This window comes from Hyperolius riggenbachi, chromosome 9 (assembly GCF_040937935.1).
Source record: "Hyperolius riggenbachi isolate aHypRig1 chromosome 9, aHypRig1.pri, whole genome shotgun sequence".
Classification (NCBI taxonomy): Eukaryota; Metazoa; Chordata; class Amphibia; order Anura; family Hyperoliidae; genus Hyperolius; species Hyperolius riggenbachi.
This window is the reverse complement of record NC_090654.1, coordinates 209026206-209053151: the sequence shown is the minus strand read 5'-3', so window position 1 is coordinate 209053151 and position 26946 is coordinate 209026206. Positions and strand designations below refer to the sequence as shown.

General features: G+C 43.4%; 1 protein-coding gene across 4 annotated transcripts in view; it reads left to right on the top strand.

Moving 5' to 3' along the window:
• The window catches only part of FMN1 (formin 1), a 405926-nt gene that overhangs the window by 266643 nt on the left and 112337 nt on the right, over positions 1-26946 (top strand). For all 4 annotated transcript variants that reach the window (XM_068253927.1, XM_068253926.1, XM_068253928.1 and 1 more), the window contains 2 exons: positions 17121-17875; positions 19963-20113. In XM_068253927.1, coding sequence (XP_068110028.1) covers positions 17121-17875; positions 19963-20113 — 906 coding nt within the window. The remainder of the gene's footprint in view (positions 1-17120; positions 17876-19962; positions 20114-26946) is intronic.

The window sequence follows — 26946 nt, the reverse complement described above, 5'->3', positions numbered from 1 at the left end:
ACTGCACGTCCTCAGTGCACTGCGCTGCAGTTTATTTTAGTAGATGCAGTGTAGTTCAGTATACAGTCTAGATTCTCATTATGTTGTGGGTCTCCAGGGGGAATTTCTGATGAGTTTACTTTTTTCAGACAGTTTACCGTAAATTCTCAATTTTAGAAAATAATAACTTAGTCTTAAATCAAGAAAATGTATGCAAAACATTTGTATACTATTCATGAATATAACGCTGACACATCCACAGTGGTTTACAGAGGATAATGAGTAAGTTATCTTACTAAAATTGGCCATACACTAATGGTTCGCCACCCAATATGCGAGCGCTGTGATTATAGCGCAGGACGATTTGGACACAGCTGGCGCCACCATAGGCCGTAATCGGAATTACGGCTATAGCGCCGCACAGTCAGTAACTTGGACGCCGTTAGAAGACTGAGCTGTGAAGTTGCTTCGAAAACACTGTAATTCACTTTCCAGCAATAGCTGGAAGCCGAATTGCATTATTCCCCACTATCCACGTCGACCTAGAGGGGGAATGGTATTTAACCCCGCCGGGAACTTGTGCAGCAGCAGGATAAGCCATACATGCTGTATCATACGCCCAAGTCTCCCGGCGGCCAATTCATATGTATGCCTGATGTGGCCATATGATCAAATACTCTCTGTAAGGCAGGGATGTCAAACCAGTCCTACGAGGGCCGAGATCCTCACACATTTTTGACACAGCTCAAATTAATTGATGTTCTGAATCAGGAAAGGTGTGGTCCATCAGGTAGAACACATTCCTTTCTTTCTCAGTCCATCCTAAACACTGGCATGGATCTGGCCCTCCAGGCCTGGAGTTCGACACCTGTGCTGTAAGGAATCCATTCCTACCGCAGTGTACATTGATTTTCAATAGATTCAGACAGGCAATCTATTATACCGCACTGTTCGATGCAGTGCAATTCTATGGGCCATCGATCTACTGCTGCTCCTGCTCTGCTCTACCCTCATTCAATCTTCTGTCCTGTCTGATCAATACTTTCGATCATTTTTTTTCAGTATCGACAAAGTTGATTGGTCAGAATCTATCGAATCTATGCGGATCGATTAGATTCTGCAGGTAATCAAATGGGAAAATCAATGTGTATGGGCACCTTAACTGTCACTCAGTATAGCTCAAATTTGAATATGCCCATCATCGTCTAGGCCTAATTTAGGGGGGGGGATTATTAACCTACAAGTATGTTTCTTGGGAAGTGGAAGTAAATCGGGAGTGTCATACAAAAATGGGAGGAGCATACAGTGTCAGTGCAGTACAGTGTCCTGGTTGGGAATCTAGCACTTCAAACCAAGCAGCTTTGCCGTCATGCTAGTAGGGAGGCTTACAGCTATTGAATTGTTTGTCAAGGTGCAAATGTGGCTTAGATGGTATTTAGTAAACACTGAATTTATTGAAAGAAAACTGTTTGGGAACAATGAGTGTAACTGGAGGAATATTAGTCAAAGTGTTTCCTTTGTGTCATACAAAATAGTTTCTTTGGTTTTAAAATCTGAGGGTTTTTTTTTTTTTTTAAATGAATAATAAAAGTTGAACTCCAAGTAAACAGCCTGGATACATACACCAACCACCACATTGTCCTTTTCCATCTCCATAGCAGACACGTCACTCTGCTATAGCTTTGGGTGACACCAATTTTGTGTATGTGTATACATGCACTTTTTAACCATTTAAACAGTTGTGCTAAGCGAAGAGAATGGGCAAGTGTAAGTAACTTAGCATTCTAGCCATAACAATTTGGTCCTTGTCAGCCAGATCATCCCCAAAATGTCAGGATTTGTGGAGTTGTTCCTAGTATGAAATCAGTACCTACACATAGTGGTCCAAAGGAAGACCAAGCAGAAGCATTGGGTCACCAAACTGTTACTGTTACCTGCGGCAGTCCATAGAGGCTGTATAAACAGGTATACAAAGTGTGTGTGTGTGTGGGGGGGCGCACATACACTTGAGGGGCCTTTTAATCTTGGATGTAGTTTCTATATAAAAGAATATTAATCAGTTAAAAATAAATTACCAAAACGTATAAAACTTGGAGGAAGTGAAAACTTGTCATCACCAGGGCTTTATGTGAATGTCAACAGTGATCTCTAGTGAATGGCATGTCTAGAGAAAATGGCACCTACGGCAAGCACCGAAATTGCCCCCAGCCAAACATCTGACACCCATTATTTAGTTAACTTTAACAAAATATCAGATCATAAATACAGGCCAAGCTAGTTACTTATTAAAAGATTATGGCACTACATGAACATCATAACGTCTCCTCCCTTGCTTTCCCTGATGCAAATTGGTCTATGATGTGATCAAAGTCAGTTTTTAAAGTTTATTTTTCTACACTTAGAGCCAGATTGGAGTCTGCTTTGTAGACTAAATAGCTCTCAGAGCAAGAGGAAAGACCTTTTCTTCTCTCGCCTCCACATGGCCAAAAGTGGTCACCGCTATAGACAGAAAGTGTGAGACACTCCAAGGCAGAAAGCAGAAATGTGCGGGCAGGTCAAGGAGATGGAAAGAATTCCAAGTTAATACAAATTTGATGGTAATGTTATGCAATATTATAAATATCATTAGACCAATTGCTGAAGTGGTGCAGTTTCAAGCTGCATAAATGGGCATGCAATTATCGTAAAATTTGTGTCCGTTCTGAGTTATTTGAATCTCGCTGAACACTCCTAGTGATAGCGATTACAGGCAGCGAGTCACTAGAGATTGTGGGCAGAGATAAACAATGGGGTAAGTTCACACTGAAAGCGCTTTTTAAGCACTTGTGATTTCAGAAGCTCTTGGTAATGCAATGTTATGGAAGATTTTTATAAAATCACATTACTCAATTGAGAACAAACAAGCGCTTGCTGTGTGAACCAGCACAAACCGGGCAGAAGGAAAACAGAGAGAAATGCACCCTGTATGTATTTAGAGAGTTTAGTCTGTCTAATCCCCCCTCATCTGTGACTGAGCTCAACTGTTTATTGATCTCTTAGCTGTGAGCTGGATGCCTTGGCCAAGCAGCTAATTTGTAAACACATGACGTTAACCCTATGTCTGCAGATTTATTGCAGCATTTAGATCTGCTGTAACTAAGAAATGTTTTTCTTAAAAGGTTGTGCTTTTGCTTATCTTTTAGCGCAGAGAGGAAGTTCTGAGTTCAGGTCCGCTTTAACTCAGATACCTGAAACTAGGTTATCATATTCTGACCACTGTGTCAATGAGGTAGACTTTACTTATACAATGGGCCTCATGTAACTGAACCACACGAAAGCATCACTACCCCTCACACATACACATTAGGGAAAAAGATGTAAACTATGTAAAAACTTTAATTGAAGGATAAAACTCTCAAAATACATAGTATACTTCTATGTAAGCAGTGTTTTGGGAAAAATCAGAATCTGCTTTATTTGTAAAAGGGACACAATCTATTAACATGTTTTTTTTCAATTGAGATAGGAAATGATTGTGAAGTGTTGCTAAGTACTGGTGTATACATTTCACTGCTTATCTATTTGATTACTGTTATCTAATTACTTTCACATTTTTCTGATGCAGTCTGCTGAAATTCTGATGGCTGACTCAACCATGAGGGGAGGGGGGAATTTTCCTCACAGTGCACCTGTTAAAGCGGACCAAAACCAAACATTTTTTTAATTAAAAATATTTAGTTGCACCACTCTGACACATACAAAGATAAATAAACACTCCTTCAAGCCTATGAGCATTTCAGTGCATGCTTTTCACTGTTCTCTTTTCATAGCTAGGGTTATACTGGGGGCAGCCATTAGCAATTCCTCCATTGCCAGACACCATCTACTCCACCAGTTTGCCGGAAAAATCCCGGCAATTTGAAAGGAAGGGAGGAGTTCCTCCAATAAATGTATAAGTATTTTTAATTTGGGTCCACTTTAAAGGGAACCTTAACCGGCGGGGGAAAAAAAATCACTTACCTGGGGGCTTTCCCAAGCCTCCTGCAGCCGTCCGGTGCCCGCGCCGGTCCTTCGGTGCCCTCCGGTCTCCCTCCGCCGCTAAGTTTCGTTTTCGGATGACTGCCAGTCGTCTTCGGGCCTCTTCCGCATTCCTCGTCGTAAACTGCAGTAAAGCGCGTCCGCATGACGCCAAACGTGTCATGTGCATGACGCCAAACGCGTCATGCGGACGCGCTTTACTGCAGTTTACGACTAGGAATGCGGAAGTGGCCCGAGGACGACTGGCAGTCGTCCGAAAACAAAACTTAGCGGCGGAGGGAGACCGGAGGGCACCGAAGGACCGGCGCGGGCACCAGACGGCTGCAGGAGGCTTGGGAAAGCCCCCAGGTAAGTGAATTTATTTTTCCTCGCCGGTTAAGGTTCCCTTTAACTCTGTGCAGAGAGCTCAGTCAGAGACAGACAGGCAGAGTTGTCTCTCACAGAGAGCAGAGGAAATGTATCTTATATGCAACATAAACATTTGTAATACTGTAGTGTGTGAAACTTGATACCTGTTTTCAAATAGTCTGCTTCAATATTGCACTTTCGTCATTCTCTGGCATACAGGATCTTCGAACAAAAAGGTAAAGAAGCAAGGCTTACCAGATTCCAACAACCCACATTATAAGGTTGATAGATGGTCCGCAGAACTTTCAAATGGTGTCGTTTCACCAGCGATGTTGCACACCACAGATTCCTCCGGAATATATTAGATATCCTGAGGTCGCGGAGACTCGCCAAAGAGGAGTCCAGTAGGATAGTGACATAAAAGAGATGTACGGCACATCTAAGTGTAAACCGTCTTTATTACATAACAAGTAAAACAATTTAAAAACAAGGATAAAAGAAACTCACATACGGGGCCCGTGCACTGGGAACCCCGAAAAAGTAGCGTGCATAAAATGGTCAATAGAAGACCTCAAATAAAATGGTGCCGCCTGTCGCCTTTGGGAAGGTTTTTCGGGGTTCCCAGTGCACGGGCCCCGTATGTGAGTTTCTTTTATCCTTGTTTTTAAATTGCTTTACTTGTTATGTAATAAAGACGGTTTACACTTAGATGTGCCGTACATCTTTCATGTCACTATCCTACTGGACTCCTCTTTGGCGAGTCTCTGCGACCTCAGGATATCTAATATATTCCGGAGGAATCTGTGGTGTGCAACATCGCTGGTGAAACGACACCATTTGAAAGTTCTGCGGACCATCTATCAAACTCGTTTACAACCTTATAATGTGGGTTGTTGGAATCTGGTAAGCCTTGCTTCTTTACCTTTTTGTTCGAAGATCCTGTATGCCAGAGAATGACGAAAGCTGTATTACTATAGACCTGCGCTGACTTTATATATTCATTGCTTGTGTGGACTTTTGGACATTTGTCCTTCTCGGCTGCGGTCGCCTTCTGCCTTGACGCTGACACTTGTTGTTTATTTCAATATTACACTGCATGTCAGACTGCAGAGATCCATACCTCTGTAAATGACATTCCAAATGTAGCTAAAATCTACACAATGAATTAAAGCTTTTGCCTCTGATATTTAACATGAATAATAGTAAAATGTTAACACAGCTACTTAGACATTATTTGTACATTGTCATTTTAGAACACCTGGGCATTGATAGTATTCCAGTAAGTACGATTTGATATTGCACCCGGAATTATTTGTGATACACACAACATTGGTTATAGTGCCATAGCAAGCTCCCTTTTCCACTAGCCATGTTTCATCCTACAATCTGATTGGACGTGAATTTACTGCACTTTGCAGATCAGGGGTGCCTCTAGTCATTTTGTCACTCCAGGCGAGAAAACCTGTGGCGCCCCCCCCCCCCCCCCCCCCCAAGCCCCCTTTCCCCAGCAAAATAATCATAATGCAGCATCGTTCCACCAGAAAATAATCATAATGCGGCAGTGTTTCACCAGAAAATACACTTATTGCAGCAGCAGTTCACCGGAAAATATTCGTAAGGTGGCAGCGTTTCACCAGAAAATACACTTATTGCAGCAGCATTTCACCAGAAATTATTCATAGGGCAGCAGCGTTTCACCAGAAAATAATCGTAATGGGGCAGCGTTGTCAGAAAATAATCGTAATGTGGAAGCGTTTCACCAGAAAATACACGTAATCCGAGCAGAGGGAAAGAGTAGAGAGGGAGAGGCAGCATAAGATGAAAGAGGGGGGTAGAGGAACAGAGAGGGGGAGGGATAGACAGCATAAGATGGAAGAGAGTGCAGAGGAACAGAGAGGGGTAGAGACAGCATAAGATGGAAGAGGGGGCAGAGGAACAGAGAGGGGAGAGGGAGAGACAGCACAGCACTAAAGCACAGGTTTACAGCTTTACCAGCCTACAGCCTAACCAGCTTTTTGACGTCTGGATCAACAGAATGAATCAGTTATGTGGTGGTGAAGTGCATGGGGTAAATGATAAAACTAGCTATATACCTGTCTTAGTCTGTTTGAAAGCGTTAAGATCCTGTAATAACTTGTGGCAATCACTTATAAAAAAATATCTGGACAAAACATAAGCTTCTGGCACATGTGGATTGGAGGGCAAGACAGACATGGCTGAGATGGGGTAATGATAGGCACATGGTGGGTCGAGTTTCGTGTTAGACTGAGTGTGTGCATGTAATGAGTGCTGGATGAGGATGATAATGGTATAAAAGCCTACTGGTGGTTGATTGAGTGATTAGCGTGTGGTTAGAATGAGGAGGGGAGTAAGGGGTATGGGAAGACGTTAGAAATATGAGCGTAATTGTCAATACACGATGTTATAATAAAATTAACTTATGCACCTATCAAACCATGATGATGGCATTACCCAGTACTGGCCAACAGCTGTGGAAGGCTGAGACGCCACTGGCTGACAAACTTCCCATACCAGGTATGCTTCTGAGTTTGAAAAGAAGAAAAAAAAAAAAAAAAGATGGAAGAGAGTGCAGAGGAACAGAGAGGGGTAGAGACAGCATAAGATGGAAGAGGGGGCAGAGGAACAGAGAGGGGAGAGGGAGAGACAGCACAGCACTAAAGCACAGGTTTACAGCTTTACCAGCCTACAGCCTAACCAGCTTTCAAAGAAAACTCTAGTATCAAAAGAGCAGGGCACATTATAGCAGTTATAACCGTACTGGGAGTCTGCACACAGGACAGGAAGTGTTCTTAGCAGCCTGCCTGCATACCTTCTCTTCTGCCTGTGCATGCAGCTTATCATCTCTGGAGTAGTGATGGGTCGATGCTCTAAGAGCCGGCTCTTTGCTGCGAGCGACAAGAGCCGGTTCTCAGTTTTGAAAGAGCCGATGCCTCAGCCGCCCCACAGAGCTCTGCTTTGCTCTGCAATAAAGGGTGCTGAGGCATGTTGGGAGATGTAGTCCTCCCCTTGCAGCTTGTAGGAGTGTATGGGGCGGAGCAGAGCAGTAGCAGGAGGGATTGCCCCAGTCAGAGAAGCAGTCTGGAATTGTCATGGAGATGGGGGCGGGGCTTTTACTCCGATTCTGAGTAGTGTTTAGTGATATTTAATGAAGAGCCGATTCAGAGCCGTAAGAGCCGGCTCTTTAATGGGAGCCGATTCAGAAGAGCCGATTCTCTGAAAAGAGCCGGAATTCCCATCACTACTCTGGAGCAGAAACTTCCCTTCTCCCGGGCTGTGTTGCTGTGTTGCTGTCTTGTGCGGGGGCGGGGCTCCAACACGGACACATCACATTCTTCTCTCTGTGACTGCATCTGTCCCCTGGCTGTCTCGCTCCAGTGTCTGTGTGCAGCCAGTGACACAGGTGGGGGGTCAGACTGTCGGGGGCATAAGCTGGCTGGCCGCTGGCTCCTGGTTTGACTGGCGTGGGGCGGAGTTAAAGGCTGTGTGGCTACTGAGAAGAAGGGGCACGGCTTTAAAGAAGGAGCCTGGCAGAGAAGAGCAGTATTGATTGCTCTATTGGCTGGGGAGAAGTGGAGGTGGAGGCACTGCTGAGCACATGGTAGCGTGCCGAGCACCGGGGACTGAGTCGGGAGGTAGTATAATAATAAAAAAAAAAAGTCACGGTAGCAGCGGCGGGGGAATGCGCCTCACCACCTCATGGCGCCTCACCACCTCATGGCGCCCCAGGCAACCGCCTATACTTGCCTGGTGGGTGAGACGCCCCTGTTGCAGATTACAGGGCAATGTGATTTGTCAATGTAATCGCAGTGCCCTGTTCCTCTGCTGTGATTTGCCACTATTTGATTTTTATGCAGATGTACTGCATGCTGCACTTTTCCTGTTTTTACATTGTCCGTTGGAGCACAGGGAAAACTCATAGCAAACGCAGTAGTATGCGATTCTGTTGTGCGTAATATCCAACCCACCTTATCAGAGAATCAAAATAAGAATGTGACTCTCAACTAATCATGGTCAAGAAGATGCAAATAATTGGTGCTGGCGTGTTCAAATTTTGTATGCAAATTTATGGAGTTTCAAAATGGACCAATCAAATTCAATCTTGACAGAACAGGTCCCTTTTCAACATGTTTAGATTTGCATAATCCTCCTTCAGGGGTGCAGCTAAGGTTTTTGTGGCCCCAAGCGGACTGTAGCAAGAGGCCCTATCCTGCGGCGCGCGAAGCGCGCCGCGGCGAAAAATGGGTGTGGCTATCCCGCATAAGTGGGCGTGGCCATGACATGTGGGTGGAGCAGGAGGGCGGATTGGGGCGGGGCTGTTTGCGGGGAAAAAATGGATGTTGGGGTGATTGAGGCGCGCGTAGCGCGCCGAAAGATTGGCGCGGCCATGACATTGTATGGGCGAAGCTTAACCGTAGCACAGCAAATATAGCCAACTATGACCATTAAATAATAAATGCAGCAACAGTTACCCCAGACACCAGAAAATAAAAACGCAATTTGGGCCACATTTCAGCAGAAATCAAACGCAATTAGGGCACATTTTCAGCAGAAATCAAACGCAATTAGGGCACATTTTCAGCAGAAATCAAACGCAATTAGGGCACATTTTCAGCAGAAATCAAACGCAATTAGGGCAGAGTTCAGCAGAAATCAAACGCAATTAGGGCCACATTTTCAGCAGATATCAAACGCATTTAGGGCACAGTTCAGCAGAAATCAATCGCAATTAGGGCCACATTTTCAGCAGATATCAAACGCAATTAGGGCACAGTTCAGCAGAAATCAATCGCAATTAGGGCCACATTTTCAGCAGATATCAAACGCATTTAGGGCACAGTTCAGCAGAAATCAATCGCAATTAGGGCCACATTTTCAGCAGATATCAAACGCATTTAGGGCACAGTTCAGCAGAAATCAATCGCAATTAGGGCCACATTTTCAGCAGATATCAAACGCATTTAGGGCACAGTTCAGCAGAAATCAATCGCAATTAGGGCCACATTTTCAGCAGATATCAAACGCATTTAGAGCACAGTTCAGCAGAAATCAATCGCAATTAGGGCCACATTTTCAGCAGATATCAAACGCATTTAGGGCACAGTTCAGCAGAAATCAATCGCAATTAGGGCCACATTTTCAGCAGATATCAAACGCAATTAGGGCACAGTTCAGCAGAAATCAATCGCAATTAGGGCCACATTTTCAGCAGATATCAAACGCAATTAGGGCACAGTTCAGCAGAAATCAATCGCAATTAGGGCCACATTTTCAGCAGATATCAAATGCAATTAGGGCACAGTTCAGCAGAAATCAATCGCAAATTCGCAATTAGGGCTGCGGCTGCAAAAAGAAAAGAATTTACTCACCTGGCAGGCTGGCACTGGCAGAAGTCTTCTCTCCCTGGTCTCCTCTCCCGGCCGGCTTCTCAGGCGCGCAGTTCCCACGGAGCTCCCTTCCTGGCTTCCTCCTCCAATCTCCCGCGCTGATTCATGCAGGGCTACGGGTCGGGAAGATGGCCACCCGAAGCCCTGTACTGGAGACATAGTCTCCAGAGCAGGGCTTCGGCGGCGGCCATCTTCCTGTAGCCCTGCTCTGCTCTGCCAGCCCGGCGGGGCTGCGGGGAAAAAGTGACGTCACGCCGACGTCACGGAGCCGCCGAGGCCCCTAAGATTGTGAGGCCCCAAGCGACCGCTTGGTTCGCTTTATGCCTCGCGGCGCCCCTGTCCTCCTTCAATTTGGGATTAAGCACAGCAGGTTTGTGATCGTGGTCACAATTTGCTGTGGAGAAGCGCCCTTACTGGTTCAGAATGTTAAAGGAAACCAGAGACATAATAAACTAAAAGTTTTAGGCTAGATTCACAGTGGGACATTGCGTTATGATGCCACGTTAAGGTTGCAATGCAAAGTTGCAATGCAATGCGCTAAAAAAGTCGTAAAGAAACTGGCCGCTATGTTACCATCGTATACAATTGATACAGTAGAGCATACAGGCAATGAAATGTATATCTGTGAACGTCTGCATTAAGCGGTAACGCACTGCAGCAGTGCGTCACAATAAACGCAACATTTACAATGCGACTTTAACGTTGCACTGTGAACGTCTCATAGGGTTAACATTGCCGTGCGGTAACCTGCGCTATGCGACTTTAATAGGACAATAACGTCCAACTGTGATTCTAGCCCTATACATGTCTGGGGCTTCTTCCAGCCCCCTCGGCACCGATCACTCCCACGCTGCCGTCCTCAGCCTTCTCTGTTGCCAGTACCTGGTCCCGTAACTGCAGCCAGTGTGACTCAAGAGAAGTGCACTCTCTAGGTATCTCTCCGTTGGCTGCCGGTGATACGTAGAGGGCGCACTTCTCTTGCGCAGACTGGCCGCGACTGGAGGAAGTTATGGGACCCGGTACCGGTGATAGAGAAGGAGAAGGCCGAGGAGCGGCGTGGGAGCGATCCGTGCGGATGGGTCTGGAGGAAGCCCCAGGTGTGTATGAAATGTTTAGTTTATTAAGCCTCTGGTACGCTTTAAATGAAGCGGTTTTGCCGTACAGCTCTGTATGCTTATTATCATCCTACTAATTACTGAATCTGAGAGAGCCTAAGCGCTTTGAGTCCTATGGGAGAAAAGCGCTATAGAAATGTTATTGTATTGTATTATTGTATTGTATTATAACACACACAAATATTTTTTCTTTCCATTTTAGTTATTTTACAGTGGTTGTCTTCTTCTTATTATTATTATTACTATTATTATTGTTATTATTTAGTATTTATATAGCACTGGTATCTTCTGCATCGCTATACAGAGCATATAATCTTGTCGCTTAACTGTTCCTCAGAAGGGCTCACAATCTAATCCCTACCACAGTCATATGTCTATGTATGTATGCATTGTGTAGTGTATGTATCGTAGTCTATGTATCATAGTCTAGGGCCACACAGACACGGGGAGAACATACAAACTCTGTGCAGATAGTGTCCTGGCAGGGATAGGAACTGGGGACCTACAAGACAAGAGTGCTAACCACTACCCCACTGTAGGGCTTACCCTAATCTGAAATGGTTATGAAGTTGATTTAGTCGCTTGTACTGGATGAGTATTTTATAGTATGGTGATTTTAGGACGGTAAAAGTAGCCAGGAGGGATTTTGCATTCATTCTTGTTGTTTCTCTTTGAAAGACCATTCCACTCATAACCACTCATTACAGCATTAACCCAGATATACACTTTACACTGTAGGGGGCGATATTTGTTTCTTTCTTTTTTCCCTACTTTTTAAATTAGATAATGTAGAGATACCGGTATATAAACATTAAAACACGATTTGTTCCCACTCCTATTCACCCAAACATAGGATTAAATAAATTACGTTAATTGCCACACACAGAGTTCTTGTGTTTATCTTGATAGGATTTGAGGAATAAACTAAATGGCTCTGTTATTCTTTTTCAGGGACTTTTCTGGTTTTAACCTATCCAAAAAAGATCATTTGCATTTCAATGAATATTTGAAACAGAAAATATATGCAAGGAAAAAAACGTCCGTTTCCACTATAGCGTTGCGGAATCGCCGGCGAATCACCGCAGGCAAATCGCATGCGGGTGCGATTCCGCATGCGTTTTTTGCCGCGATTTCGCATGCGATTTCGCATAGGTAAGGCTGTATGCGAAATTAACCATGTCACTGCCTGTGTAAATTAACATTAATACCTATGCGAAATCGCGGCAAAAAACGCATGGGGAAAACGCATGCGATTTCCCTATTAAATACATTGCGTGCGATTCGCCTGCATTCCACACGCAGGCGAATTCTGAGGGCCCTACCCTGCAGATTTTTCCTGCACAGAAAAACGTGCGGGGAAACGCACAAGTGGAAACAGTCCCATCCACTTGTACTGACTGTGCGAATCCGCATGCGGGCAACGCATGCGGATTCGCGATAGTGGAAACGGGCCCTTAGCTTTTAAGGTCATTATAGTGTCAGGGCTCAGAGCATACAGGGTATTTTAACTGGGAAAATGTTTATTATGGTTATTGTGCAGTGGTAAAGTAGATCAATATGAAGAGGTTAAGAAACCTTTCTTTGCAGTACTAATTCTAAAGAATTCTAATAGCAAGCTTGTTTTGGTGACTTCAGTACTTTGCCAAAACTTTGCTTGCTACAGAAGTTTACTCAGTTGAGTCTGAACACCTGATCTGGATGCTTGTCGCTAACAGCCAATTCAGTCATAATCCGATACTGCTGGCATCACTGTGACTGACAGCGGTATTGGGCTAATGGAAAGCCTCACAGTTTTGATCCACTCCCAATTAATGCATCAGCCATTGCCACGGCAATGTGCCTCTGCGAGGGAGGAGGTAGAGAGGAGTGAGCTATAAGCAGGAGAAAGCTTTCTGTAACTCTGCACTTTCTAGTATACAGACGCTGGACATGAACATAGGTAATGTATAAATTTATCTATTGAAAATAAAATTGTTAGGAGAACTATGTTACACGAAGTACTCTTGTACGTAGCAAAAGGTACAAGAGCTTTCAATTTGCAGTTCCAACCCCCTTTAAGGCAAGCAGGGCAGGAGTATATGAAAAAAATGTGTGGGTTATCAGTGTAAATTGTGTACTTGCGTGTGTTGTGTGTTCATGTGTCTGCGCGTGTGCATTTGTGTTTTGTATATAGGGAAGTGGAGCTTTTAATAAAATGTCACTGGTATGTGTGGCAGTGGGCCACAAATTTCAAACTATGCTTTTCAAAGGAGGCCGGGTTCCTACGCTGTCACCTAAAACATGTTAGGATCCTGAAATGATCGCTGTATCGCAATATTGGCCACTGGATCACCCTGAAGCCCATCAACAGGACTTGCATGGTTCAGTAATGTCACTGTTTACTGTATTGTAGCATCTTAAAATAAAACGCCTGAAGTTTTTGTGTCTTACAGCATCATGGCCTCGATTCATCATTGTCTTTGAAATAACTTTTTCCAGTTTGTTAAATTACCGAAATCGAAGTTTATCAATTTCTAGTTGTATTCATGAAGGTTTTTCTGCATTCGGTGTGAATTCGATAAAATATCGATAACAATTCGGTAACCGTTCGGTAACGTGTCGATATTTCCATTTTACAGCGGTAATTTAACACAAGGCCATAAGATTTCCATGGAATTGTGGGTAAAAGGCAGTCCTTTGAACACTACATTGCAACATTCTGAATAGGGCTTAACACCTGGACCAGGATTTTGGAAGTGGCTTGGGACAATCCCACAATTTAACCAGCTGCGGCTTGATAGGAGCCTTTTCTAAAAATAATAGTGCAGCTAGCAAATTAGTTATTCCCTGGCACTGCCTGTGTTCTCTTGCAAGATGATTCAAGAGAAATGCAGATGTCCTGTTATAGCAAATAAATCCATTCTGTTGCAAATGTACAGTATATGGTTCTAGCCCTTATTCTTGCCCTTCTGTGCCTTGGAATCACTCTCAGCTGATCAATAACCACTTCAGATGGCTCCATCTTCTCTGTCAGCGATGACTTGACAGGAATAACGACAGAGCAGTGAAGGAGATAACTAATCCTAAATGTAACGCTAAACCACGCCCACTTTCATTTTCATGAATTGCACTTTCTTCTTTTTTAACGCACCACTAACGAATGATTACCGAATTATTACTGAATGCTCGCTAACCGCTGGAGATATATTTGATGAATCCTGAAATCAACTTAACGAATTCGGTATTTTACCGAACTGTCGTTAACCAATTCGATAAGTCTTGATGAATCGAGGCCATGCATGTCTGGTAACTGTCTTTCAGCAACACGCGGTGCTACTGGAACTGTTTCTCTTTGTAAATTTGCTGACATTATTTGTGTCACAGCAGACTTACTATGGTCAAACAGCAGTCATGTACCAGTGATTGCAGGTGCATGCATTCACCTGTAGTGACATTTTTAAAGAGAAACTCTGACCAAGAATTGAACTTTATCCCAATCAGTAGCTAATACCCCTTTTACATGAGAAATCTATTCCTTTTCACAAACAGACCATCAGGGGGCGCTGAATGACTGATATTGTGGTGAAACCCCTCCCACAAGAAACTCTGAGAACCATGTTACTCCTGGCAGTTTCCTGTCTGTGAACCCTGTTGCATTGTGGGAAATAGCGGTTTACAACTGTTTCCAACTGCCAAAAAGCATGCAGCAGCTACATCACCTGCCAACAGTAAAAATGTCAGAATGTAAATCAGGGATTTAAGAGTTTACAATGGGCAAACACTGACTAAATCATTTATACATAATTAATGTAAAAATAAAGCACTTTTTTATTAAATTATTTTCACTAGAGTTCCTCTTTAATTTCTCTGTATTTTTCCTGAGTTCTAAGTCTAACTGCAGGTATAGCCATAGCCTTGCAACTGTAATCAAACAATGTGGTGCAAGCTTTGTCAGCTAATAGAAGTTGAAAAAAAAAAGTGCAAGTCAGGTTTGCAGAAACATTTAAATTGTCTACTGTTATCCAAAATTACCATGACCATAAAGGTTAACCTTAAAGGACCACTATCGCGAAAATAGTAAAATGTAATATGCATTCAAAGAAGTAGTACATTTCTTCCAGAGTAAAATTAAACATAAATGACTTTTCTCCTATGTTGCTGTCGCTTTACAGTAGGTAGTAGAAATCTGACAGATTCTGGAGTAGCCCATAATAATAATAATAATAATCCGAACATTTGTATAGCGCTTTTCTCCTGTTGGACTCAAAGCGCTCAAGAGCTGCAGCCACTGGGACGCGCTCAAGAGGCCACCCTGCAGTGTTAAGGAGTCTTGCCTTGAACTCCCTACTGAATAGGTACTTGACCTAGCCAGGATTCGAACCTTGGTCTCCCATGTCAAAGGCAGAGCCCTTAACCAATACACTATCCAGCCCCCATCTTCTCATGGGGGATTCTCAGAGGTTTATTTATTTTCAAAAGCACTTAGTGAATAGCAATTGCTCTGTCCAACTGCCAAAAAAGTGTGAAGTGAGCAGGGAGGCTGGCCAGCATCTTTATATAAATACTTTTCAGGTAGAGTCTTTATAAAGAATAAAGACCATACTAAGAATCCCCCATGAAGAGATGGACTAGAAAAAAACCTGTTGGTTCTGTCAGATTTCTCCTACCTACTGTAAGTGACAGCAACATAGGAGAAAAGTAATTTATGGCTTATTTTACTCTGGAAGAAATGTACTTTTTATTTGTACATTTATGTTATTACATGTATTTTACATTTTTTTGTGATAGTGGTCTTTTAACCAGCTGAGCGGTCTGGACGAGCTCAGCTCGTCCAACACCGCCAGCGGCTGCCGCTCAGGCCCTGCTGGGCCGATTTTAACGAAATAAAAAGCAGCACACGCAGCCGGCACTTTGCCAGCCACGTGTGCTGCCTGATCGCCGCCGCTCTGCGGCGATTCGCCGCGAGCAGCGGCGAAAGAGGGCCCCCCTAGCCGCCTGAGCCCAGCGTAGCCGGAACAAAAAGTTCCGGCCAGCGCTAAGGGCTGGATCGGAGGCGGCTGACGTCAGGACGTCGGCTGACGTCGATGACGTCACTCCGCTCGTCGCTATGGCGACGATATAAGCGAAACAAGGAAGGCCGCTCATTGCGGCCTTCCTTGTTTATTCTGGGCGCCGGAGGCGATCGGAAGATCGCCTCCGGAGCGCCCTCTAGTGGGCTTTCATGCAGCCAACTTTCAGTTGGCTGCATGAAATAGTTTTTTTTTTATTTAAAAAAAACCCTCCCGCAGCCACCCTGGCGATTTAATCAGAACGCCAGGGTGGTTAATTAAACAAATGGCGCTATAATGGGGAAAAATGAGGGTCTTCTGTCTACAGTGGACACATTTAGGAATGGTTTAGAGAGGAGGGTACACTTGTCCTCTCTGTCAAATAAGCGTAAAACGTGGACATTTTGGATGTAGTTGAGCTTTCCATAGCTTACTAATGGCCTCTTCACTCAACATGACTCAGAGTTCCTGACAACTATTCCAACTATTTGGGAAATCTCCAAACTGTCCTTTCAGATTTTACCCTTCCTATAACTGATTCAGACAAGCCCCCAACATTGCCCTGAATTGCAATTTACATCTTCCTGTCTTTATTAACCATACTCCCATGATCTTATCCGCTCTGCCGTCAGCCCCCCTCTCCTCGTCGCTCCAAACCCCTCTCCCATCCACTTACCCATTTTTTGTTTGTTGCACTCCTTAGAATGTGAACTTGCTGCTTTTTCTACTTCTGCCTGGAAAATTATAATTTGCACTAACTATTCATAGTATAGTTTTTTGTGGTATGTTGGCATTTAAAATAATAATAAAAATAATAATCATAACTGTGCCTGTTGGACTGTCTGGTTTTGAGCTTGCCACAATTATTATTGGGGATTGTACAACATAACTACACAGGCTAGTTCTGTTCCTTTTTAGAGACTGGAAAGTAAAACTGCATTTAGTCACTTATTATATTTGTTTTAAGATGACTTTACGAGTGGTGTTTTCAGTAGGATGCTTTAAATACTTTGTGAAATTCTAATGGTTCTGGGTTTCCATAACTTGACTTCTTAATAGAATCTCTTCTCAAGGCTGTCTTGAAGCAGGTCTGTCATTAAAACTTACTCTTCTCGTGAATAAATAGAACAGAAGTTGCTAATACCAAATAGCGATATTAATTTGAGTTAATGTTCCTTTTGCTGAAATGAATTCATTCTGTTTGTTCCCTATTTGTTTTCGGTCCACAGACACAGTTTGGAGTTGAGATTTTTAATGTCCGTGGTGAGCAAGCTGTTCAAGTGTCAAAACTGGAAGAGGCTATACGGAGCCTTCAAGAAGAACTAGAGGATCGACTGAATAAAGCCAAAGGGGAAGTCTGCGATGCCTGTGTTTCAACTGAAGATGAGAATCTACCAAAAACCTTTAGGAGTGTTCATATCCAGACTGATAGGGACACATTTCTGAAGCCCAGTGAAGAAGATAACAAAATTCAGAAGAGCAACCAAATCATTCCTAAGAAGCTGAATATACCTTCACTGATTCAGAATTTATCAAGTCCCACACAAACTCAGGAATCACCTTTGAGTGTGCCTTTCCCACCTACCTCTTCTAATTCTGGAACAATTTCTCCTCCTCCTCCCCCTGCCTTGAATGATTTCAAGCCACCACCACCACCTCCTTTACCAGGGTTTGTGCCTCTGCCCCCACCTTTGCCTCCATGCTCTGGTCCTCCTCCCCCTCCCCCACTTCCAGGTAGTATTCCTCCTCCACCACCTCCTCCTCCCCCTCCCCCACTTCCAGGTACTATTCCTCCTCCTCCACCACCTCCAGGCTCTGGGCCTCCTCCTCCACCACCACCTCCAGGCCTTGTTCCCCCTCCCCCACCTGGTGGTTTCTTCAGTGGGCTTTTGTCATTAAAGGAACCCCCACGCAAGCCCCCTGTAGAGCCAAGTTGCCCCATGAAGCCACTGTACTGGACAAGGATTCAAATCAAGAGTAGCAGGTAATGTAAAGTGTAATATTGCATTTCAAAGAAATATTGTACATTATAGATACAGGAAACATTTGTCTGAGATATAACTTGCTCCTGATAGAATGATGGGCTGGCACATCTGCTGCCTTTGTGTTCCAGTCTCAAATGCTCACTCGTGTCACACTCGCGTAAAGCTGCATTATAATTGTATTGTCAATCACTTCTATTATGGTTGTTTAGCATTTATGGTCGGTTTTGTTTTTGTTGCCATCGTTGCTGCCTTAACGATTAATGTTCCTCCTATCCTTAACTGTTTTTCTGTGCCAAACCCAATTCCGGCCATGACCCAGTCGTGCTTGACGAATAAACAGGATTTTGATTCGGATCTTTAAGAAAAAAAAATTAAAATCGAATTTTAGCTAAGGCAGTTTTTGGATGGCTGGGCTATAACTTTTGTTAGGCTTTTATTGCCGTTTGTGTCCCTTTTTTTATTGACTTGTTAGCAAGTTTCACTGAGTAAGGAAGCAGGTGGAATATTTTCCAAAAACAGTTAGAAAAACCTTACGTACTGTGGATATAAAGATTAATTTGTTAAACAACTTTCATCTGTAGTGCAGGTGCATGAGCTGCAATCTGCTTGGAGCGGACTCAAGCTACCTGTCTGTGTGTGTGTATGTGTTTTTGTGTACCAGGTACTGTAACCTGCCTAGCGTTCTGGACAAGATGAGGTCGTCCAAAGAAAACTTGCTAGAAATGTTCTGGACGAGCTCAGCTCATCCTACACTTTCCCCTCTCACGCTGTGATCAGTAGCGCTGCAGCAGCCTCTAGTAGGCTCTGCAGGCTGCTGCACGCTTCTGTGCAACACTTCTTCCTTCATCGCAAAGTCCCGTCTCTACAGTTACATTACGAGGCTTGGTGATGTCACCAAGTTTCATAATGTAACTGTAAAGAGACGGGACTTCCGCGATGGAGGAAGAAGTGCTGCACTGGAGAGGGCCCCTGGGTGAGTAGTTCTATTTGCTCCAAGGGCTTAGACAGGTAAGGGGGGGGGGGAGCGAGGATGGGGGGCGAAGGGTAGAGGCCAAATGCACGCTGCACAGAAGGTGGATCCCCCCGCCCGCAGAGGGGGATCCCCATCCCAAAATACCCCCGCACAGAAGGGGGATCCCCCCGCCCGCTAAGGGGAATCCCCCAGCCCAAAAGCGAGGATCGAGGGGAGGGGGGAGATCGGGAGGGAGGAGACATCTGGCACCCTATACACCTGGCACCCTATATACCTGGCTACCCATAACTGGCTACACTCCTGGCTACCCTGACATCTGACTACCTATACATCTGGCTACACTCCTGGCTACCTTTACATCTGGCTACTCTCCTGGCTACCCTGACATCTGGCTACCTATACATCTGGCTACACTCCTGGCTACCTATACGTCTGGCTACACTCCTGGCTACCTATACATCTGGCTACACTCCTGGCTACCTATACATCTGGCTACACTCCTGGCTACCCTGACATCTGGCTACATGTGGCTCCCTATACACCTGGCTTCACATCTGGGTCTTATACTCACCATTGGCGTGCTGATCCCTCGTCGCGTACCTCTGATAGCTTCCCCAGTGCCATCTTCCATGTCAGTGTACAGATTTTGCTTCTCCCTCAGCAATGACATGTCCCCTGCCGATCGGCGTTGATGATGCCAGGGTCACACAGCGTTAACATCTCACTGCAAACACTTTTTTTTAATTTTTTTAGATGAATTCAATATAATAACCTGTATTGAATTCAATATTTTAAAAAAAATTGATTGCAAAAAAAAAAAAAGGTTGAGAATTATTGGAAATTAATTGAACCACTTTTTGCACGGAAATCCTGGGGTATCAGAACACCAAGGAGGTTAAAGGGCAATATTTTAACATCAGCTATTCGATGAGCTTATAAATAGACAAAGTTAGTTGCCCGCACAGTTTTAGAGAAGTTGGGCTTTTACTTTACCTCTCCATAGTCAAAACTAAAAATAAACAGTCTGTATGCACTTGTTGTCTGAGTTAAATATATGTTATGTACATTGTACTGTTTATATTTTACATTATATGTATGCTTTATTTGCCTAAGAAATGATGCCAAATCTTCCTTATGGGATACACTGAAGGAGCCAGATATCGCAGACCCCAAAGAATTTGAAGACCTGTTTTGCAAAGCCAGTGTTCAACTGAAGAAAAAGCCACTTTCAGAAACGTATGAAAAAAAGACTAAAGCAAAGAAGGTATGTACAATTATCCTGACTGCTGAACAATTGTGTACACTGTTACATAGTTTAGGTGTTGAAGGAACCGTAAGGTGGAAATGAACTCGCTACCAGTGTGAAGCTGATGGCAGGTTTGTCTGGGAAACCCCAGTTCTCAGAGGGGAAAAAGTCCTTCAGCCAATGGAAATCCAGCTGAAAAGGTCAAATCCCTCCCACTCTGGGACGTTAGTCCTAGGCTTAATTAAAATTCAGCCTTGGATGCACAGCCTTGTAATAATATCATATGTAGTTACAAGGCAGTTTACTCTGTGCAATGCTGCAGAAGATGTCTGCGTTATAATAAGAATAATGCTGATATTTAAGACCAGATATCTCGGCACACATACCGGTACCTGCTACATACTGCACTTGGGAACCAGCTGAACTGAGGGGCACAAAGGTAGTTCAGGGAGTCTCCTCCCTAGACTCAAAATTTGAGGTGTGTGGGAGGTATAAGTGCTGCAATTGGGGGGCTTAAATGTCAGTAGCATAATATAATACTGTTAAAAATAGATCAGACGCAACACCAGCATAGCAGTCTAGTGTAGGGTGGGGAAATAGCAGAAAATATCAGTGTGGAAACCAGTCTGTTTTTCTACTGAAAATGGTGGCAAAATTTTGCCATGATTGTTTGCAATTCTCGTTCAGGGAACAAGAATCTCTCACTAAATGAGAATTGCAAATTTAATTGGGTTAAAGTAGCTGTGATTTTGCAGCGGTTTTCAGCATGAAACAGGGCCCTAAGTGATCTGGATAAAATTAGGTATCTAGGAAAATAGGGGGTGTGTCTTTAACTAAGGGAATAAGAAAAAAAACTCTAGCTCTGCATGCTAGTAGTAAACATGATGCCTTCCAAGCTGCATGAGGCACTTTTTATATACCGCAAGATTCTTTTTTTTGCTTATTTCTTCTTTTTTTTTCTCATAACACACCCTCTTTTCCTTTGTTTTGTAGAAACAAATGCTCTCTCTACAGTTCCTCTTTAAAGGGGAACTGAAGTAAGAGGTATACGGAGGCTGCCATATTTATTTCCTTTTAATCAATACCAGTTGCCTGGCAGCCCTGCTGGTCTGTTTCTCTGCAGTAGTATCTGAATAACACCAGAAACAAGCATGCAGCTAGTCTGGTCAGATCTGACTTTAAAGTCTGAAACACCTGATCTGCTGCATGCTTGTTCAGGGGCTATGTCTAATAGTATTTGAGGCAGAGGATCAGCAGGGCTGCCAGGCAACTGGTAAAAGGAAATAAACATGGCAGCCTCCATATACCTCTCTCTTCAGTTCCCCTTTAACTCGCATGTACATAGTTTAACCAATAATAAAAACAAATGCACTATCCTACTCCGTAAACCCCAGTTGATCTAATGCAGGGTTGTCCAGTGTTCTTTCTGCAGTTTAGCATATTGCTTAGAAATCCATTGTTTGTAGCATGTGGCATAGCCATTTCCAGGATTGGAAGATGAAATGTGTCCTGTGAGCGATTGGACTCTCACCCCTGTGTCGAGTACACATTGGAATTCCATGCACTGTGCAGGGTGTGTTTAGGGAAACTCTGTCCTTCTGTGGTTTATCACTGCTTCAACTCAGAAGTATTTGCATCTTATTGATCAACCCTAGTTATTAACCAGCCTGGCGTTCTATTAAGATCGCCAGGCTGGCGACCGGCCTTTTTTTTTTTTTTTTTTTTTTTTTAAACTATTGCATGCAGCCAACTGAAAGTTGGCTGCATGAAAGCCCACTAGAGGGCGCTCCGACGATCAGAAGTAACAAGAAAGGCTGCGATGAGCAATGGCGACGCGCGGAGTGACGTCATGGACGTTAGCCGACGTCCTGACGTCAGCCGCCTCCGATCCAGCCCTTAGCGCTGGCCGGAACTGTTTGGTCTGGCTGCACTGGGCTCGGGCGGCTGGGGGGACCCTCTTTCGCCGCTGCACGCGGCGCATCGCCGCGCTGCGGCGGTGATCAGGTAGCACACGCGGCTGGCAAAGTGCCGGCTGCGTGTGCTCCTTTTTATTTGATTAAAATCGGCCCAGCAGGGCCTAAGCGGCAGCCTCCGGCGGTAATGGACGAGCTGAGCTCGTCCATACCGCTAGGCTGGTTAATACATTTTTTTCTTAAGAGGGGACACATCAGGTTTCACTAAGGGCTCTTTCACACTAGAGGCTGTGGTAGAAAAGGCTAAAGGGCTGCCTTTTGTTGTCAGAATTTTTGTAGCCTTTCCATAGCGTTTTCTGGGCCGGGTTCTCGCATACGGGTTATAAATGTATACTTCTATTAAACACAGGGTAGCGAGTTCAGGAGAATAGGTACGATTGTGTATGTTCAGCAACAGGTCATAACCGCTTAACGATTTTTAAAACGTTTAAAGAGACTCTGTAACAATTTTTTCAGCCTTAGTTCTTCTATCCTATAAGTTCCTATGCCTGTTCTAATCTGCTCTGGCTTACTGCAGTCTTTCCTAACTGCACTGTCTCTGTAATAAATCAATGTATCTTTCCTCTGTCCTGTTTGTCGGGCTAAAGCTTGATTGTGTGGAATGTGCAGGGCTGCTTGTGATTGGTAGAAGCGATACACACCCTCTGCAGGCCCCCTGCATACTCTGAATGACTCATACACTATGCTTAGCTGAGCCTATTAGAAGCTGGTTAGTTTGTTTGTAAACACTGCCTAAAACTGTTAATTACAAGCCAGGATTGCAGCAGAGAGTGGCAGAAACAGCACAGAGGGGCACAGGAGAAAATAATGAATAGAATGGTATGCTTTTTATTGTAAGAATATTAGAGTACAGATTATCTTTAATAACAAAAATGCATTACATACAGTTATATACACCAATTAACATATACACACAAAGCTTAAAAATAAAAGGGAATAAAATCAGAAGGTTCTTACTTAGTTATGCTGAGCAGTCCATTTGAAGAATGCAGAAAAAGAGTCCAGTTTAAAAGTAGGCATTCAGGTTAAAAGTCCTCGAATCACAGCATGCGGCGGTTCTCCGTGGAACGCATGCTTGGACTTCCCTGGTCGATGAAATTTGGAGAACTCCGCAGGTTTGGTCCCGCCCCACTTTTATAGGACCTAAGTCTTGGGGCTGTCACTACCTGGAAAGTAGGTGTGTTTAAGGCGGGTTTACCTCCTAATCAGCAGGTTGCCGCCCCCCAGACTCAGAGCAAGAAATGTACCGATTATTAATAATCTGTGTAACTCCGCCCCAGATTGTCATATCGCAAATCGGAGACTATATTCATAAGCGGCTTGCGACCCTGTATCAAACGAGGCTATACATGCCTATTCTATTGCATTCTCTCTACGCAGGCCGGATAAAGTGGTTTCTCTATTGATTCCTGATAGCTAGAAAATTATAATTCAGGTGAATGACAGAACTGTTTCCTAGGTATCAGGGAATGTAATTTTTGTCTTGCTGTGCCAAACCTATTTTGAATTATTAATAAATTAACGTTCCCTTTGTTTGAGGCTATGAGCTTGGAGGGAATTTTTAATCTCAGCGTGTTTGAGCTGGCTTGGGGGGAACATGAGGTGTGTAGCCAAATGGCTTCTGCCCAGGGGTTTTGGCCACGTGTGAAATTCTTTGCTGACACAGGATGTGGGGGAAGGTTACTGTACTCTATGCAATGCTCTCAGAGGGGGAAAAGAGAAAGGAAGGGCACTTTTTGTACAGTTACACAGCACTGACAGTAATTGTGCACGACCATACGAAAATCGTTGGCGATTGCGTACGACTTTCCGTAATGTTCGTCACAACTGGTATTGTTTAAAAGGAAACATCCATATCCTTCTCAGTTAAGGTTCCCTTTAAAGGGGAACTTCAGCCTAAACAAACATACTGTCATTAAGTTACATTAGTTATGTTAATTAGAATAGATAGGTAATATAATTTTTACCCACCCTGTTTTAAAAGAACAGGCAAATGTTTGTGATTCATGGGGGCTGCCATCTTTGTCATGGAGGCAGCCATATTTTTGGCTGAAAGGAAGTGACAGGGAGCATGAGACACAGTTCCAACTGTCCTGTGTCCTGATAACCCCTCCCAACTGCACACGCTAGGCTTCAAATGTCAAATTCAAAATGTAAAAAAAAAAATTGCACCAAAACAGCAGAACGAGAACAAAAACATCAGAAATCCCATCATGCTTTGCACAGCATCAGGGAAAAAATGCCCGGGCAGTTTTCTTCTGTGCAGCTAAAAATGAGGCTTGTATAAGAGAAACAAAGTTCTGATGCTGTGAAACTGTTAAAGAAATACCAAGCATTTTCAGTGCTGCTGAGTCGATTTTTAGTCTGGAGGTTTGCTTTAAGGACTTCAACAAACTGCAGATGGTACAGGTAATTCCCATACTGCTGTTTTAGTGGTTGCCTATAACAGTGATCCAGTTTGGGTAGTATCCACAATTTATCTCTACCTCTTTCAGTATTTTCAAACTTGCTACATTTTCCCTCATACTTTTCCATGGTACCTTGGCCTACCCTAGAGACACTTCTCAATTTCAGGCACTGGGAGCTACAGATGTTGGTTACTTCACAAGAGGGAAGAGGGTGGGGAGTGTTGTCTTGGCTGTGTTCTTTTTCACTCAGTAAACCTGCAGGAAGCAAGGAGATAACCCAGGAAACTGAAGACTTTGGAAGGTGTCCTCCTCTGTTCTATACAAAATAACTTGATCAGAATAATTTGGATGAGTAAAAAGATTTTTTATGCATACTTTAATCATGAAGTTAGTAGGTAGGCCATGTTAATGACACCAGTTCCATGGATAGCATTGCTCTTCACCTCAGTATATAGGTGTAATATTTGTGAGTTATAGATTTGAGATTCTCAGATTATGGAGGAATGCACTTCCACTCTCTTCTCTGTGTATTCCACATTGCTTTTTTTATACATTCATTGCTCTGCACGTAGGAACAAAAGAAGACCATGTGTAGGTATGTGAATAGTTGTGCTCACGCACTAGGTTGTTTTTGAGAGATGAGTTGTGATCCATCACCCTGTGTCTGTCAGCACCATGATTAACATATCAAAGCTCAAGACGGGGTTAGCATAACGGCCTCACTGGCGTCTTCTCCTTCCTTGGATCTCCCTAATTGCTTGCATGTGTTTAGTAAGCCTTGGAAAAGAGGGACAAGGGTCCTATGTCAGCGTAGAGAGATGTCACTAGAGCTTCACTACACATAGTCCCTGGAGAGAGATTGTGTGTGCGTGAGGGTCATGTGTAACTGTAGCTTGGAGCCTGCAGACTTAAGGATCCCTGAGCAGAGATTATAGACTAGGAGTGTGTGTCTTGTTGTTAATGATGGGTTGTAAATTGGAAGCATTCATGAGCATAAATATTATGAGAACAGATGTTGTCATCTATATTTCAGTATTTTTCTTTACATTTGCAAAAGCAAAACGATACAGCTCTATCCAGACACCCTGTGTGGGCATTACAAACTCAACGTACCCTCTGATCCTCACCATGTTTATGTACATGAACAGAGATTCTGATGTGTAAGTCAGAATAGGTTGGATATCGATGACCACCTGTAGAGGCTTTTTTCCAACCATTTATTAAAGCTATCCATTTTTTTAGTTAATGTTTTATTGTCCAAGCTAGTGTTTTATTTCTTATGTTTCTGACACTTGTTGACTTGTGTGAGGCCTTAATCTGTAAACTATCCAGCCACTCACTTTCATCTGTTGATCATGTTTTAAAAGGACCTATGCAGTCCTAGCTCATAGGGGTGGTATTGCAACAATAATTAAGATTTTTTTTTTTTTTTTGTAAATCCATTCAATGAGTTACTGAACTCTAGCAATCCAACAGAAAATGTTTCTTTTTTCTAGTGCAGGTGTGTATGTAGATAATATTGTATATCCAGTGGACTATCAGCATTACAAATAGACTGGTAAGGTTAACATTCCTGCACTGGTCACTTTGTGATTGTATTGTTGAAATAACTATTCTTTATAAAGGTTAGATCATTGTGTACATATAGTCTACATGTAGAATAGTTGCACAATCACCACCCTGGTTATTTTGTTCTTATTCCATAATAGTGGTGATCAATAAAGCATTTCCATGCCTTCTAAACTACTATGTCCATATGTTCCTAGTCTGTTGCTGCATCTCCTACACTGGTTTTATTTCACCCCCTGCTATCTATTGTACCCCAATGGGGGTCTGTTACAGCTCAAAAGAGAAGCAGCTGGGTATTAGATTTTATTTTTTGCTTTTTTTTATAGCAATGGGTCTCCCTGTAACAGGACAGTGAGCTGTAGACCAATATTGCCAAGTATACAGACCGTAACTGACAACAAATATGTCATCCCCACTGCTTGTTACACTTTACAGGCTAATAGGTTTATTTTCCTATAGATAAAGTTCTGTGAAACCTGTTTTGTCTTGAATAAAACATGCTGGAAATGGTTATGATTTTAACTAATTCACAACGAGGAGGCGTTGGTTTGTGTAATTCTGTAAGGTGCTGCGCTGTCAGTGCTTTTTGTGCGCTTATCCCTTACCAAAAGGAACACAATAAGTCATGGCATATGAGAAGTCTGGCTGGATGTGGAAGTACTGATTTTCAGCTGCTGATCTAGCCTGGCACCACACCGGTTAGTTGTGGGATGGTTCAGTCTGGATAGCAGAGCGTTAATGATTTCATTTCACTCCCAGAGGGCCAGTCTCACGAGTAATTGTGACCATGTGTATTTGTGTTTAGAGACCTGAACTCCTTGGCTGAGCATTACGTGGACCTCTCAAATATTTAGCATAAAAGGATTTTGGGTGTGGGATGTTTATCACTGAGATTTATTTC